The following is a 14,091-nucleotide window of genomic DNA, read 5'->3' on the forward strand; positions in this document are numbered from 1 at the left end:
ACTTCATTGACCTACGGCACTTAAATTTAAAATGTGTTTGAGTGAAAACCAAATTAGGATTTTAAAAATAATTTACAGTATATAAAACAAATATGAAAAAAAAAAATTGTCTTGATTTACGTGAAAACACTTTTTACAAGTGCTTTCTGATTATTCCAAACACTCCTCGAAATAAAGTCTTCAACAGGACAGCAAAATTGAAGCCTAGCTCGTGTACTTTGGCGTTAGATCAAATATTAAAAAATTTATCAGTAGATATGTCCATCAAGCACTCAACTCTGGTTAATCCACTGCAAGTATCATTATTCAACTTGAAATTATAGGTGTTTACCCCAATCAAAAGCATGACAAACCATAAATCTTGCATTATACTATCACAATCAGTGTTATTATTTTGGACTAAAATGACTACGAAGATAGCTTAATCATATTCTAGTTACATGCTCATAACATAGGAGCCTCCCTTTTAGCCTACACACTCACATCGATCAAACAATGCACCAATAACCGAGTTAGGACCTTGCATTGAAGATTAATGGCTGAGAATGGAGCTGATAATCAAGTATAACTCTAGTTGCAAAATCAAAAGATCAGTCGACCTCAGGAGGGGGGGGGGAGTACTAACCAATGGGGCTTCTTGTATCCCTCTTAAAGATGACTTTTTGCCTGCAGCCAAAGATGTAATTGATATCCTAATCAAAATCACAAGCTGATTTTGGGGCTACTCTAATATGATGATCACTGGAAAATGCTATCCAACTCGCGTAAATAAAATCTTACATCAGTCTTAAAACTTGGTCTACATCAGTCAGGCCAAGACTTGACCAATCTGACATTCGAGTGGTTTTACCACTGGACACATTCATGTAAAGTTATGACAGCATAGCAACAGACGTTTGGATGATACACACTAGTCATGGTTTTAAAACAGAGGCAACATAGATATTATTGAGACTTAAATTGTACATGCATGACACTGGTACTTGGGATTCTTTTACGATGATAGTCCTCAACACTTGCGCTAGATTAAGAACAATATAGCTGCCAATAAAAGAAAACATTTGCATTACCAGTAAATTCATACATAATTGCGTTTGAGAAGCATATCAACAAGTAGAGAAGTCATATAGGAAGGTATTACCCTCAGTACTTATTGAGAACCTCTTTCATCATTGAGAAGCTTCAAGCTCCTGAACCCCAACATCAGCGGCCTTATTGGTGGATGCATTTTCAGATGTGTCAACGCAAGGACTTTTCTTAAGCTGTTCCATAGGCGGGGCCTCAAACATTGAGCTAGAATTTTTAAACCCGTGGAGAGAAAATGGTTGATTACTTTTCAAATCCTCATCTAGCAAACACTCCAAAGGCAAGTTTTCCAGGTTAGTTGACTTGTTTTCACATTGCATGTTGGCAGAAAGAGGTGACTTCAATTTGTCACGATGATTTCCTCTCAATTCAAGAGGCCTATGAAAGAGCAAATGAGCCACAGTTCGATCGATAGGATTCGTTTCTGTTTCAGCATTGGATATCGTGGTACTTCTGTGATCCCAAAATGATTCATCAAAGGAAAGAAAAATCAGTAATTCAGATATATCATTACGATGGTGCCCATTAAACATGTTATTTAGTGGAGACATACGTTAGACTACAATGGTTGACTAGGAAATTATGGCCATATTTAGGTTATGAAAGGGTGTTTATTTAATACGGAGAGACAAGCAGGGTTAGTGTTGAAGAACACAAGTTATCACACGTTGCACAGTTCAGTTCTGTAAATCCATTTTATCATATTTATCTGCAGTAATTTCAGCACTTTCGTCATGTTTTCTCTCCGAACATGTCAATAAGAAAGGCTTAATTTAACTTCAAATCGTAGGCTATTTTATAGGGATTTGGATTGATGGCTTTAACCTTTCCTTCCCTATATCTGTATTTGTCGTTTTCTGTGGCAATAACAGAACAAAAGAGCCACCAAGACTTTGGTTATCGTCAATAAGCAATTTATAGGACAGGTTTAACCTGTTGAAATCGAACTAGCAATTAATCATCCAGAAAAGTGCTCCTAACCAATCAAACAAAAGCATGCAAGTCCACTGGACTTTCTATGCAAATAATTATCTAATAACCCACAGGTAAATCAACACCAAGATCAAGAAATAATAGATACAGAGCAATTGGCTTGTAGCTATTAGAATTTAAAGCGATGAAGAACAAATTGTTCTTTTCTATTTCAGATATTCCCATTAGACAGAATTTCTGAACAATTGTGTCTACAATTCAAATGAGTTTCAGGAAAATAAGGATTCCAATCCTTGATTGTTTTTCACTTGGTACCTCTCTCTTCATCTGTTCTCCCTGTTTATCTACTTATTTATTTATTTATTTATTCATTTATTTTTGAATAATTTTGTCTACAATTCAAATGAGTTTGAGGAAGATAAGGATTCCAGTCCTTGATTGTTTTTTCACTTGGCACCTCTCTCTTCATTTATTTATCTATTTAACCGTCACGAATGTTGTCAGAATCGGTTTCCTACAGCAAAGTCTGATCTTGCTTCTTCTGAAATGCTAAAAATGTGTCTCTGTGCCATTAGAAAGGAAGAACCCCTCCTTTTAAAATGATTCTTGCTATGGTTAACTGGCCTAGAGCCCTTGCCCAAGGTCCAGACTCTATCACTGCATATAGGAACTGAGGACACAAGAACTGGATAATATCATAAAGTACTGCTTGAAGACAAACACATAATAGTATTGTTTTCCACCTTTATCAGTTTCTGATGCTGTCAATTATTCAAGGAGGAATTATATGTACTCATCATAGCATATGCTTGAGTTGTAAGATTTACAGTTTTCTAGCTCAATAAAAAATCAGCTAGTTATAACAGTCATTAATTTTGAATCTTGGTAGCTTACAAACCTGTCCGAGAAATTGCTTTCCTCTCTTGCAACAACTTCTAGTTCTTCTTTGCTGCTTTTGTTCGTACTACTTGTATCACTAGCATGATGCCTTTGCATTGCACTTTGTGCCAACCGGAACAAGCTATCTCTGATGCAAAGCCTTATTTTGATGTCTAACTGTACATAAAGTTTGCCTCAGGATTGTAGCCATGTCCAAATTAGTAAACAAGGAGATTAATGTATTACAAAACATACACCACTAACATCTCAACCATACCTTTGATATGATATCCTGAAGCCTGTATATTATTGCATCTTCATCAAAATAATCATCATCCGGCACAGACATTGTATTGGAATCATCTTGTTCCGGAGGATGGTCAGGTGCAGGAAGACTGATTAGATCTTCAATTCGAGCATCAGTCCCATCAAAGGAATGACTTTGCATTTCTAAAGGACATTTCTGAGCGATGGATTCATTGTTGCTAAGAACTTGATGGCCTAATTGTTGTTGTTGTTTCTGAATAGCAAGCATTGCCTGCAATTGCTGCCGCCTCCTTAACTTTTCAATTTTTTCCTGAGGAGTCATGGCCAGAGGCTTGACTGAGTCAGCAGGATTCACTATATCAGAAGACACTTCATAGCCAGAAAGTAGAGCTTGATGCCTAAGATCTTCTGACTGGGCCTGTGAAAGTAACGGCATATATGTATTAGTAAGATTTTCATTGACAGGAGATGCCACGTATGGACTCATGATGTTCTGGTATAATGTTTCAGCTCCTTGAAGCTGCTTCTGTTGCCCTAAAATTGGAGAGGGAGAAGATTGTGTGGCAGAAGGTGCTAGTTGACTTTCAAATCGTCTCAATGAACTTGTTGAAGGGGACCAACTTCCATAGTTCTGCAATACTTTTTCCTCTTGTTCCCCCTGTGATTTTTTCTGGGCTTTCAACAGATTCTTCTGCTCAAAAGCCTGCGTTCACATATATAAAATGATAGAAAGATAGAACTTAGTCACTCTGACTGGGAACAAGATGTATATGAATTTTTTGACCATATCAATAACACGTAAGGTATTCATGCCATTCATACCAAAAACCATGCGTACACAAACAGACTGGGTAAACAGAGGTAAAGTTCTAAAGGAACATGTGTGGAAAATAAAAGGTACAATTTAATACAGGAATTAGACAAGAGAAAAAATTAACGAAATAAGTGAAAAGAAAATGAGATTTCAATCCAATAAGGATCTGTCGAGATCCCTTAGACAATATCAACACTTGTGATTCTTTCTTTTTGCACCCATCTTCAGGGCGAAATTTCTCATCTGGTGGACCCTTAGCTTTTAGGCCTAGATTGTTAAAGAGCTATGACAAGACAATAAAGGCAAAAGAGAGTAAAAAGGGCTGGCTAGAGGGAAGAGAAAGGGAATTGGGCAAGTGCCACTGGGGCCCCAAGTAGGGGGAGCTGGTCGAGAGTGTGTTGGTGGGATTGGAGAGATTTATTAAGCGGGTTTGGGGGTTTTCTGGGAGGCAGGTAGATTGTGGTTTTGTGAGGGAGAGTACTTGGTCTCTCAGAACACCAGGTTGGGGTAGAGACAAGGATCTTTCTTCATCCTTATCTTTTCTGTTTTCAGTGTGTTTTTTTGCTACCGAGCTTTGTGTGTACACTCTGAATTTTCTGTGATTTCAATAATTTACTTGGTCTATGTGTGAGCTTATTTAAACTGTAATTCTCTTTCTTTCACTGAGAAGAAGAGTATTTCGATATTGAATATAAATTCAGTGTTGGATCTCCATCATTTGGCTTGGGCTCCATCATTTTTGTATGAGAGCTATTGGAATTATTCATTTTATGAAGAGCAACTCAGATGAGTTTTTACTGCCTATAAGGTGAGGTGCAAACTATAAACTCTTGCATATATATGATTTGAGTTTACAAATTGAACAAGTTAACCTCCTTTTTTTAAAAAAAAAAAAAAAAAAACTCACTATGTTTTCTAGGAAGAATACCTAAAAAGATGTTAGTTGAGTTTGTCATATTCTGTAACCCCAAAAAAAAAAAGGCGACAGTTATCTCACGGTATTGTCATAAGGTTCTAGAATAATCATGAAATACCTTATTAGTAAGTTCATTTGCTGTTCCACCATTTTCAGAAGCTAAACCAGAGGCCACAGAAGTGATTGTTCCTCCCGTCTCATGATTTCCCTGTGGGAAGAAAGTGGAATGAGAAATTTCTTTACTCCACCGAACAAGTTAGACTTAAAAAGTGGGTGGTACATTTATTGTGCATGCTACCAGTTTACTGGACATACCAGCCGCTCCTTTACAGTAAGCTTGCTTCTAATCCCAGCATATCCCACATCAACAGCAATGTCAGGTGCATTTTGTGTATCTTGGGATACAGGACCAGTGATTTTGTCATAACAGAGAGCATATGATTGATCATCATCACACTGAACAGACTCTACTTTAATTTCTGAAGGTTCAAATCTGTTACTTAAACCACCTGGTGGTTTTGTGTCCACTGATATAGGTGCAGGGCCGTTACTCTCATCTTTTGAAGACCACAGCTCATCACCATTATCAATATTTACGTGGCTAAAAATAGGGTCATCATTGCTGCAAAACCGTCACTTGTGAAAATAATGAGTCCGACTAATGCCTTTATGAAACCCCAAAGATATATACTGTTAATAAGAAACTTGGGTTCAGTCCAATTACAAGGACTATCTGGTGAAATCGAAGGAAGCATAACAGAACCACCCAAAAAAAAAAAAAAAAAGCATTCCAAAAGTAAATTAAATAAAAAGAACCAGCAAATGAAGTCTCATTCATGTTTTGATGAGTCAGATTGTTTGCAAAAGTACTTTGTCATTGAAGGCCTCCTCAATAAATTCAAATAGTGTTTCAATTGAAGCATCCACAATTGTGCCTTGTGACCATAGCTAAACTTGTCCCTTTAAAACTCAGTTGGAACAATGAATGTTCTTGCGATTGCAATAGTTGTTTAAGTAGCATTACTCCTTTCATATCTCAAAATATAGTGAGAGAGATAAATTTGGGCCTTTGCTTTTCTTAGTCAACTTCTAGAAACATTTTTGTAAACTAGAATGATGTGTGAGAATAATCATATAGATCTTTACGGAATTTCCAGTGTAAAGACATCAAAACAGTGTATATCAAATATCTCATGACATAGATTTCCTATTTTACCTGAAAATGCGATCAAGGTCATCAAAACTTCCTATATTAGCCCAACCATAGTCAATAAAGTCTCCTTGTTCTTTTCCCTGGTGTTCATTCTGTAAATATTCAACATCCTTATCTGGTCGAGCAGCCTCTTCTGTCAAGTATGCATGCAATTAGCAATAGCCAACAAAAATTTCATAATGCATGTGATTTTTAGTTTTTATAGAAAGATAAGAACACTCAGTGCAAGACAAATGTCTACGGTACATGCACTGTATACATGCACAGAAGCCCATGCTATTTAGTGGTTAACCATAATTCCAGTAATTAAGAAATTTACTACCTTTTGATGAGCTGTGCTTGCTTATTTCACTTAAACTTTTAGATACTTCAGTTCCCAGGGTACCCTGATCAGTCTTGGCTGCACTAGATAACGATGAGTCAGGCCAGGAGCTTTTGCCATATCCTGCATCAGATGGTCCTTTACTGTTATCATTGTTTGAACTGTTTCCTATCTTTTTGCCATGAAAATCAATATTTGCCTCTGGTTTCTTCTGTTCAGCAAGTGTAACGCCAGCAGCTTCCTGATTCCATTCTTTCTTGTTGCAAAGATCGTCACTTCCCTCTGGGAAAGGCACAATATGATCATCACTCTCAGTAGCATCACCCCATATTATGTTGGCTAGCTGTAAACAAGTCATTATAAAGCATATAATAAATACGGAGAAGGAAAATAGTCAACAAGAAAGAGAAAAGGCTTTGAAGTCCAATAGTATTTAGCATTTTTACACATTGCAAATTCATTTACCTATTTAAGCTTGTTATTTAAGCATTGGATCTCAGATGCCTCAATTACACTCTCTTTACAAGGATATTCATATTTTCCATTATTCTCACGGTTTTACATACCTAATCTTGGGTTTTTAGCACTTTAAATCAACAATATTGGGATAGGTTAAGGTGCACATTTGTCCTAGAATTTAAAATTGTTGCAATATTATCCCTTACTGTTAAAAATGTTAACTGTCAATGCCATTATTTTAGCAATCAACATTAATATTACTACAATTTTAAACTTTCAAGCAAATTTGCACCCCAAAAAAAAAAAAAAATTTGAGCCCCCAGTGCTTTTAAGTGAAAACTTTCCCAACAAATTTGCGCCTTAACCCATATTGGGTTTGTTGTGCTTAGCCTTTGTCTAGGAGTATTTCAGGAACTTTATTACATAATTGTTGAATTTTAATTCCCAAATATTTTATCATTGCAGTATATGGTATTACATTGCTACAATTTCATGTGCAGGTGACGTTGGATAGTTAGCACAACTCTTATCAATTGGTCAAGTGGAACTCAAGGTTGATGCCATTTTACATTAGGAAGTAATTAATTTTGCTTTCTAGCAGCATTCCTTTTTCCCTTCCTTTGTTTTCCTTTCTAGATGTCAACTACTCTTTTTAAATGTTCCCTCCTGGCTCTTCCTCATTACACCTTCCCTTTGCCCCCCGACTTTCCTAACTGTTACGTTCTTAAGCTTTAAGTCTTCTTCTTGAATAGTAGCTCCCACTTTTCTTCCCCTTGCAACACACTCACTTATGTTTCGCACTGCGTGTTTTGGTGGCAACAGTCGGCTGGGATCCATCAGGAATTTATAAATTCTCTCCTTTTTTTCACAACATTTTTATTGACGTAGGTATCCCCTATATAAGCTCGTGAATTGAGCATTCTATCTCAAGTGTCTCAACTACACTATTACAAGGAGAACAGGCTTCATGAGCTGCATCTCAGTTGCATATCAAATTTCATGGGCAGCCCTGAAAAGCATATAATTCTCACCTACCTCTTTGCTCGTAGTTAACATTCAGGTTTTCAATTTTACTTTTGGCATCACTAGGAATTGGCTTATCAGCCTCCCCAACTGAAGTAATTTCCCTTTCCTTCCCTCAATCAAACATCATCATAGGTTGGTTCTATAATAGATAACTATGTATGACCTTATCTGTTTAGTATGTGAGTGGTGTTCTATGAGTGTTGACAGGGAAGGCCTGAGAGGATTGGGTTTCCTTTTCAGTGGCAGCTCTTCTTTCCTTCAGTCACAATGGACTGGTAGCCGTACTGAAAAAAATCAGGCCAGCGGCACTCCAATACCAAGTTAAAAATATGAGAGAAATACTTATCTGTTTCACTGGATAATTTATTTCTTTCTCTTTTTTTCCCCCATACAAAGGGTTGACAAATAAATAGGAATAAAGGCAATATAGCTTCCTTAAAATCCATGGCAGCCAAAAAAAAAAACAGAGAGAGAGAAATTAAATTTTAAACAGTGAACTCTCTAGAACAACAAAGAGACAGAACTAAATATGAAGTTAAAAAGACTTAAATGCATCATAGATGGTTGACCAAGACTGCACAAGATCTGAGTTTGAATCAAGGAGGCAACGGACCAAATACAAACCTTTTTAATATAACACTAAAATATAGAATGGTTTACAAATGAATGCTTATCCAAACACTAGAATTTTCCAATCATAGCACCCTTTTTATTAAATTTAAAATCTACCGTGCCTGCAGCATCTCTCATTCTTTTCAACTATTTTCAAATTTCTCTCTTCAAAGCTGCTTCTTTGTACCCGTTCTCGTATATTCTTAAGATAAAGTTCCAGCGAAACATACAATAGGACTATGTTATCAAATATATAACAGGACTTTTGTGTGAAAAGGTGTATTAGAGATTAAAGTCATACTATTCAATGGCCATCACTAATCATCTGAAACTTCAGAATTGAAAGGTCTATGACACAATTCGTCCTCATGAATAATAAACCCTGATTTCCACGCTTAAGGAATAAGGGAAGCTCCAAATCAATGTATAATTAAAAAGGTGACGCTCCCAAGGCACAAGGGGGAAAAATTATCCATGAATATAGTGATAAGTTGTAGTAACAAGCACTAAAAAGCTACCCAGTACAACTACAACAACTTCACCCGAGGTTATGTCCAATATCAAGGCCTTTTATTTTTAAATTGACCATAATAGACAGAAGACCAAGAGACCCATGTGAATCCATCAATCCGGATTTTCAAGTTGAGAAAAGAAGGAAAAACTGAAGGAACTTGAAGGGAACAACAACAGAATCATTATCCAAGTGAAAAATAAAATAAAATGGGTGTTTCGGTGGCTTTCTATATCCATTTTTTTCACTCCACTTCTCTACATATTGGTTAATAAGAACCAATAATAAAAGCGTCATTACAGGAAGAAACCAAATCATCCGGATAGCTCTGGTGCAGTGTCTTACTCCACTCTTCACCCATGCCTCCTTCATATAATAAGCAACCGCAGAAGAAAGTGAATTCGAGAAAATTCACCTTCCCAGAAGGTATCCACAAAGCCCCATGCAGTCGAGATTTTTCTAATCCCTTCCAGGGATTAGGCCCTAAAAATTGTAATATTGGTCCATAATACTCCAAATCTCAGGCTTCTGCTTGTAGGTTGTAACAATACTTGTTTACCACTAGCCACGTCCTCAACGCTATACCATCTCCATGTTGAGGTCAAGGTAAATCTCATACGTTCTCTCAGAAACTAGTTAAAACCCAGTTCCTAGTCCCCCTCTGTAAGTTAATACTGGAATATTGGTCGCTAAAATGACACACTCTGACCACAATCATCCCTGGTCTATTAAGTGATTGCAGCTGAGTAGCTGAGTAATTTTTTTTCCTTTTAAGAAAAATCTCCTTTATCCTCACCAATAACTCGCATTGCCATATTCTAAAACAGGTCCAAGACTGATGTGAACTGAAAAGTAGCAGCAACTTATTAATACATATTATCCTGCAACTAACAAACTCTTTCTAATAGTATCCTAATTTGGTATAACCATACAACCATCAGGATTTTTCATGTATGAAAACCCTTCTTCTCTTTGTTTTAAATATTCTGTCATTATTCAATACGCCTAAATAATTCAGCAAACAGACATCTGAACATAATGAAAAGAGATCGAAGTTCATCTCTTCTTCCCTCATTGTTCGGAGTTAGGCCTTAAAGATACACCAGCGACAGAACAGACGTTTGCCACAGCTCCCATAATGTGCATGACATATTTACACCAATTCAAAAAATATGTAATATTCAAGATAACGTTCAAGAGGCTCTTAAACCATACAGAAGAATGCCACATCTATAACCATTTTACCAACAGGAACATAGAAAGAAGACAATAAGGGGAAACACGGCAAACCAAGTAATGAATTCACGTCAATTTCCCATGATTACTATCCTGTGTAACCAAACCACCTTATGGATAACAAACTATCAACTAAGAACACAGCTAAAAAGAATCACCAAAAGAAAAATTGACTCACCTCTTCGTCGTTCCAATCAAACATCTCTTATCTTCGTCGTTCCAATCAAACATCTCTTATATATTCACCGCAACATTTTTTAATTCCGCAGAAAAATCACAGAGAAAAGTAGCCCCACACCATCAAATCGGGCCTAGAAAACAGCAGCTTTGAGAAACATCGCAGAAAGAAAAAAAAGAAACGCATGCAACGAGAGAGAAAAAGAAGCAGAGCTCTTTCAGTTCATCCTTCTACTTCTCCTTCTCCTTCGTCTTCAAAAGTTCACATGGTAAAAACTTGAAATCTGGAACGGAGCTTGCAGAGGACGGGCGAGAGAGAGAGAGAGAGGAGATGGGCGGTGTGGGGTCCATCGCACGTGACGTTGCGTGGGTCGTTGAGTGATTTTGTGAGCCACGTGGTTGACACGTAGGAAGGACGCGTATCTAAATTCGTGGCTGAGAGAGGTCTATCTAATATTAAGCTGTGATTGGTTAGGATTTCGGGTCTCGGATCCTTTGTCGGTTACGGGTGGGCCCAGTTATGGACCGGGTTTGGTGGATGATGTTGTTTTAGAGGTCTCTTTCCCAAGTGGCTTCCGTGAGCCTCCTAAAAGCCACACGTTATATCTTCTACCATAAATAAATCCATGTTGTAATTATTGTGGAACAAAATTATCCAAACGTGCCTTTATGGAATTGACATTTGACTTTCTTTTATTTTCACGTAAGAACAATATGGAAGTGTTGTTATAAAATTAGGACTTAAAAATAAAAGCCAGCTTTTCCTTTTTATTCTTAATTCTTAATTTATTTTGAAATTTAAAGTTATATACATAATATTTATGTTATGTGGAGTAACATTTAAGTTAAGAAAGGGTCCAAAAATAATAAAATTAAATAAATAATAACGGGGTAAAGGGAGATTTAAAGCAATAAATTGCTTTTATAAATTATTGGACTGTGAAAGTATAAGATTTTTTTGGGGGGTTTAATTAATAGATATTCAGTGCTGTCTTTTTTTCCCTTGGTGCAGGTAGACAAACCCGTGAATTATCATCTGTCAAAAACGACAGAAATGGAGGAATTTGAATTTTCGGTTTGACATAAAAATAACTAATTATATAGAACAAAAAAAAAAACTAATTACAGCCATTGATGTTTGTAATTCTCTTCTAGAATAGGCATGACAATAGTAACAAAATTCAATTTCAATTAGTGGATCAAAACAGTGCACAAATAAGTTAATCTCTCATCAATCCGACCAAGAATTTTGTTAATTCAATCAGTTTTAATATTTTTTCTCTTTTTTAATATGAAATAATGTTATTTTGAATTGAAAAAAATAACAGTCCATCATTGTTATAACTTTATTTTTGTTGTACTATACATAATTATGTGGTTTATACATAAATTTTTTATTTAAATTAAAATATTCATTTCGTCTTTTAATTTTATATAAGATTTTAATTTAATTAATTAACTTCAAAAAAACATATAAAAGTTAGTTCCTTGCAACATAAAATAACGTGGAAATGAAGTAGCACGAAGTAAAACGGAAATGGAGAGACGAATGTGAGTTGAATCTAATGAAATCTATCCATGGATTAATAAATAAAGTTTAAAAAATAGAAAATCGTAGTATATCAAAAATTAATCCCTGCTACATATATATTCTGATATTGTCCTAAAACCGGCCTTAAAAGATCTTAAAATATACTCCACCCATCCTTAATATAAGATTTATTTAACTAATTTGATTAGATTGAGAAAATTAGGTAAGTTAGTTAATTATAAGAAATATGACATGTTTTTCTTAAAACACCATAATCATCTTCCTTAATATTCTTCCTTCCTCTTTATTTGATTATGTTTGAAAAAGTATCAATAGGGGTAATTTAGAAAAAACTGATAAATATAAAAAAATATGTTTTATATTTAGGACCAAAATCAATTCAACAATTAGGTCTTATATTAATGTTTGATGTAGGCAATGTTCTCAAACCTTGCCGTCTATAATGTATATAATTACCGGAATATCTCACAATTTTTTTCCCAGGAACCATAGAGAAATGTCAAACATCATTGATTATAGATGTTGATTATTTTGTTTGAAAACAATCAAGTCTTTGCGACTCCATCCAACTATTATTTGTTCGTTAGTAGGATTATGGTTTTGTCTAACGAACCATTTTAAAGGTAAAAATATAATAAAAAAAGTTAAAATTAAACTTTGTTAAAAAAAAAAAAAACCACTCCCTTCAATCATAAATAGATCTAGAGATAACTATAAACTGCAAAAAAAATTAAAAATAGTTAAAATAATTATTTTTAAAAATGGCCTGCTATATTAGTTGTATTGGGAACTACTAATATGATTAAAAAAAAAACCTCCCTCAATTCCATGAGGAAAACTTAAGAAAAAAATATAAACTTAAAAAATAAAGCAAATAAAAATCTTATATTTATTATCAGAATGAATCTCTTTATTAACTCTTACATTTACAATTGAAGAAAATAATACTGCATTTTTTTGGCAGGATATCAAATTAAGAAAACCCATGTTATGCACGTTAAGAAAAGACTAACAAATAGAGGAGAACATAGGTTCCAATTAAGAAAATTCATGTGATATATAACAAGCTATTGGTTGATATGATAAGTGATAAGAATACAAGTTCAAATATCAGAAAATAACTTATTGAAAAAGGTGAAACTCCTTAATCAAATAAAAACAAAAAAGTACGAGTAAATGTAGAATTCTTCCTTGTTGCATTGGAACAAAGTTGTGCTAGCACTTGAATCTGTATGACCAGCATTGCAATATTGCATGGAAATATCATAAGAGAATTTTATAGTGTGAGAGTTGAAATTAGTTGAAATAAAAATAAAAAATAAAATGAAAGTAAATAAAAGGTTATGAAAAAGTGGGTTGTTATTTCTTTTTTCGTTTCAAAATCTCTAAATGGACCGAACTTAATAAGATGAAAAATGATTTTGAAGTTACCATTAAATTAAATAATATTAATAATAAATAATAATAATTATATATATTTGGTGTGAAGAAAAAGGACAAATTTTATTTTCATCTTAAGAATTTACTTGGTTTACCTATAGCTATCTTAGTTAATTAAAAAAATGAAATGTTCGAAAATATTTTATCATAAGAATGAGAATAAAATACACCAACCACACTTCTATTTTACCTTAATTATAAAAGCATCCTCTCTATTTTAAAAACATATATAAACTTCTTTTAAAATTAAAATGTATGTTACACAAACCTCCCTCTTATATTTAATATTCTATTTTCATCCGGTTAAACTATTAGTTGATCATTAAGCTTTGCCTTTGATTTTTTTTTTGGACCAAAAAGCCTCTTTTTAACTTAATAATTATTTAGACATTTATATTTTTCAAAAAATATTTTTTATAAAATCAAAAAATAATTTTAATACATATATTTCTCAAAATATAATTTATAAATTTATTATTGACGGGTAAAATGGTATATAAAATTTACTTTAACTTAAATTTTATTTAAAAATAATATTTTTTGAATCTTTTTAGAATATTCCTAACAGTGTCAACTGATTAGATTAAACTGTATGTTTTTAAAATAGCAGAAGGCTTGTATAATTGATGCAAATTAGAAGGGTAGCAA

General features: G+C 34.3%; 1 protein-coding gene across 6 annotated transcripts; it reads right to left on the minus strand.

The window, feature by feature from the left end:
* Positions 1–506: 506 nt before the first annotated feature.
* LOC114744878 (protein LNK2) lies at positions 507–10,706 on the minus strand. 6 transcript variants are annotated; one of them, XR_003740153.1, is made up of 10 exons: positions 10,484–10,703; positions 6,431–6,775; positions 6,112–6,241; positions 5,211–5,517; positions 5,014–5,103; positions 3,176–3,868; positions 2,918–3,075; positions 1,142–1,539; positions 631–666; positions 507–552 (listed from the first exon to the last, which is right to left on the minus strand). XR_003740153.1 is itself a non-coding variant. In XM_028933020.1 (8 exons), the coding sequence occupies exons 1-8, from the start codon at positions 10,503–10,505 to the stop codon at positions 1,170–1,172; spliced, it is 2,112 nt and encodes a 703-aa protein (XP_028788853.1). In that variant the 5' UTR covers positions 10,506–10,706; the 3' UTR covers positions 762–1,169. The 6 variants fall into 6 exon arrangements, 5 of the variants coding, with proteins under 5 accessions (XP_028788853.1, XP_028788854.1, XP_028788852.1 ...); XM_028933020.1 differs by lacking the exons at positions 507–552; positions 631–666 and having other exon boundaries at positions 762–1,539; positions 6,112–6,238; positions 10,484–10,706; XM_028933021.1 differs by lacking the exons at positions 507–552; positions 631–666 and having other exon boundaries at positions 762–1,539; positions 6,112–6,238; positions 6,431–6,773; positions 10,453–10,706.
* Between the last annotated feature and the right edge of the window lie 3,385 nt (positions 10,707–14,091).

This window comes from Neltuma alba, unplaced genomic scaffold, assembly GCF_004799145.2.
Source record: "Neltuma alba isolate B1F8T4 unplaced genomic scaffold, ASM479914v2 tig00004468_pilon, whole genome shotgun sequence".
Taxonomy (NCBI): domain Eukaryota; kingdom Viridiplantae; phylum Streptophyta; class Magnoliopsida; order Fabales; family Fabaceae; genus Neltuma; species Neltuma alba.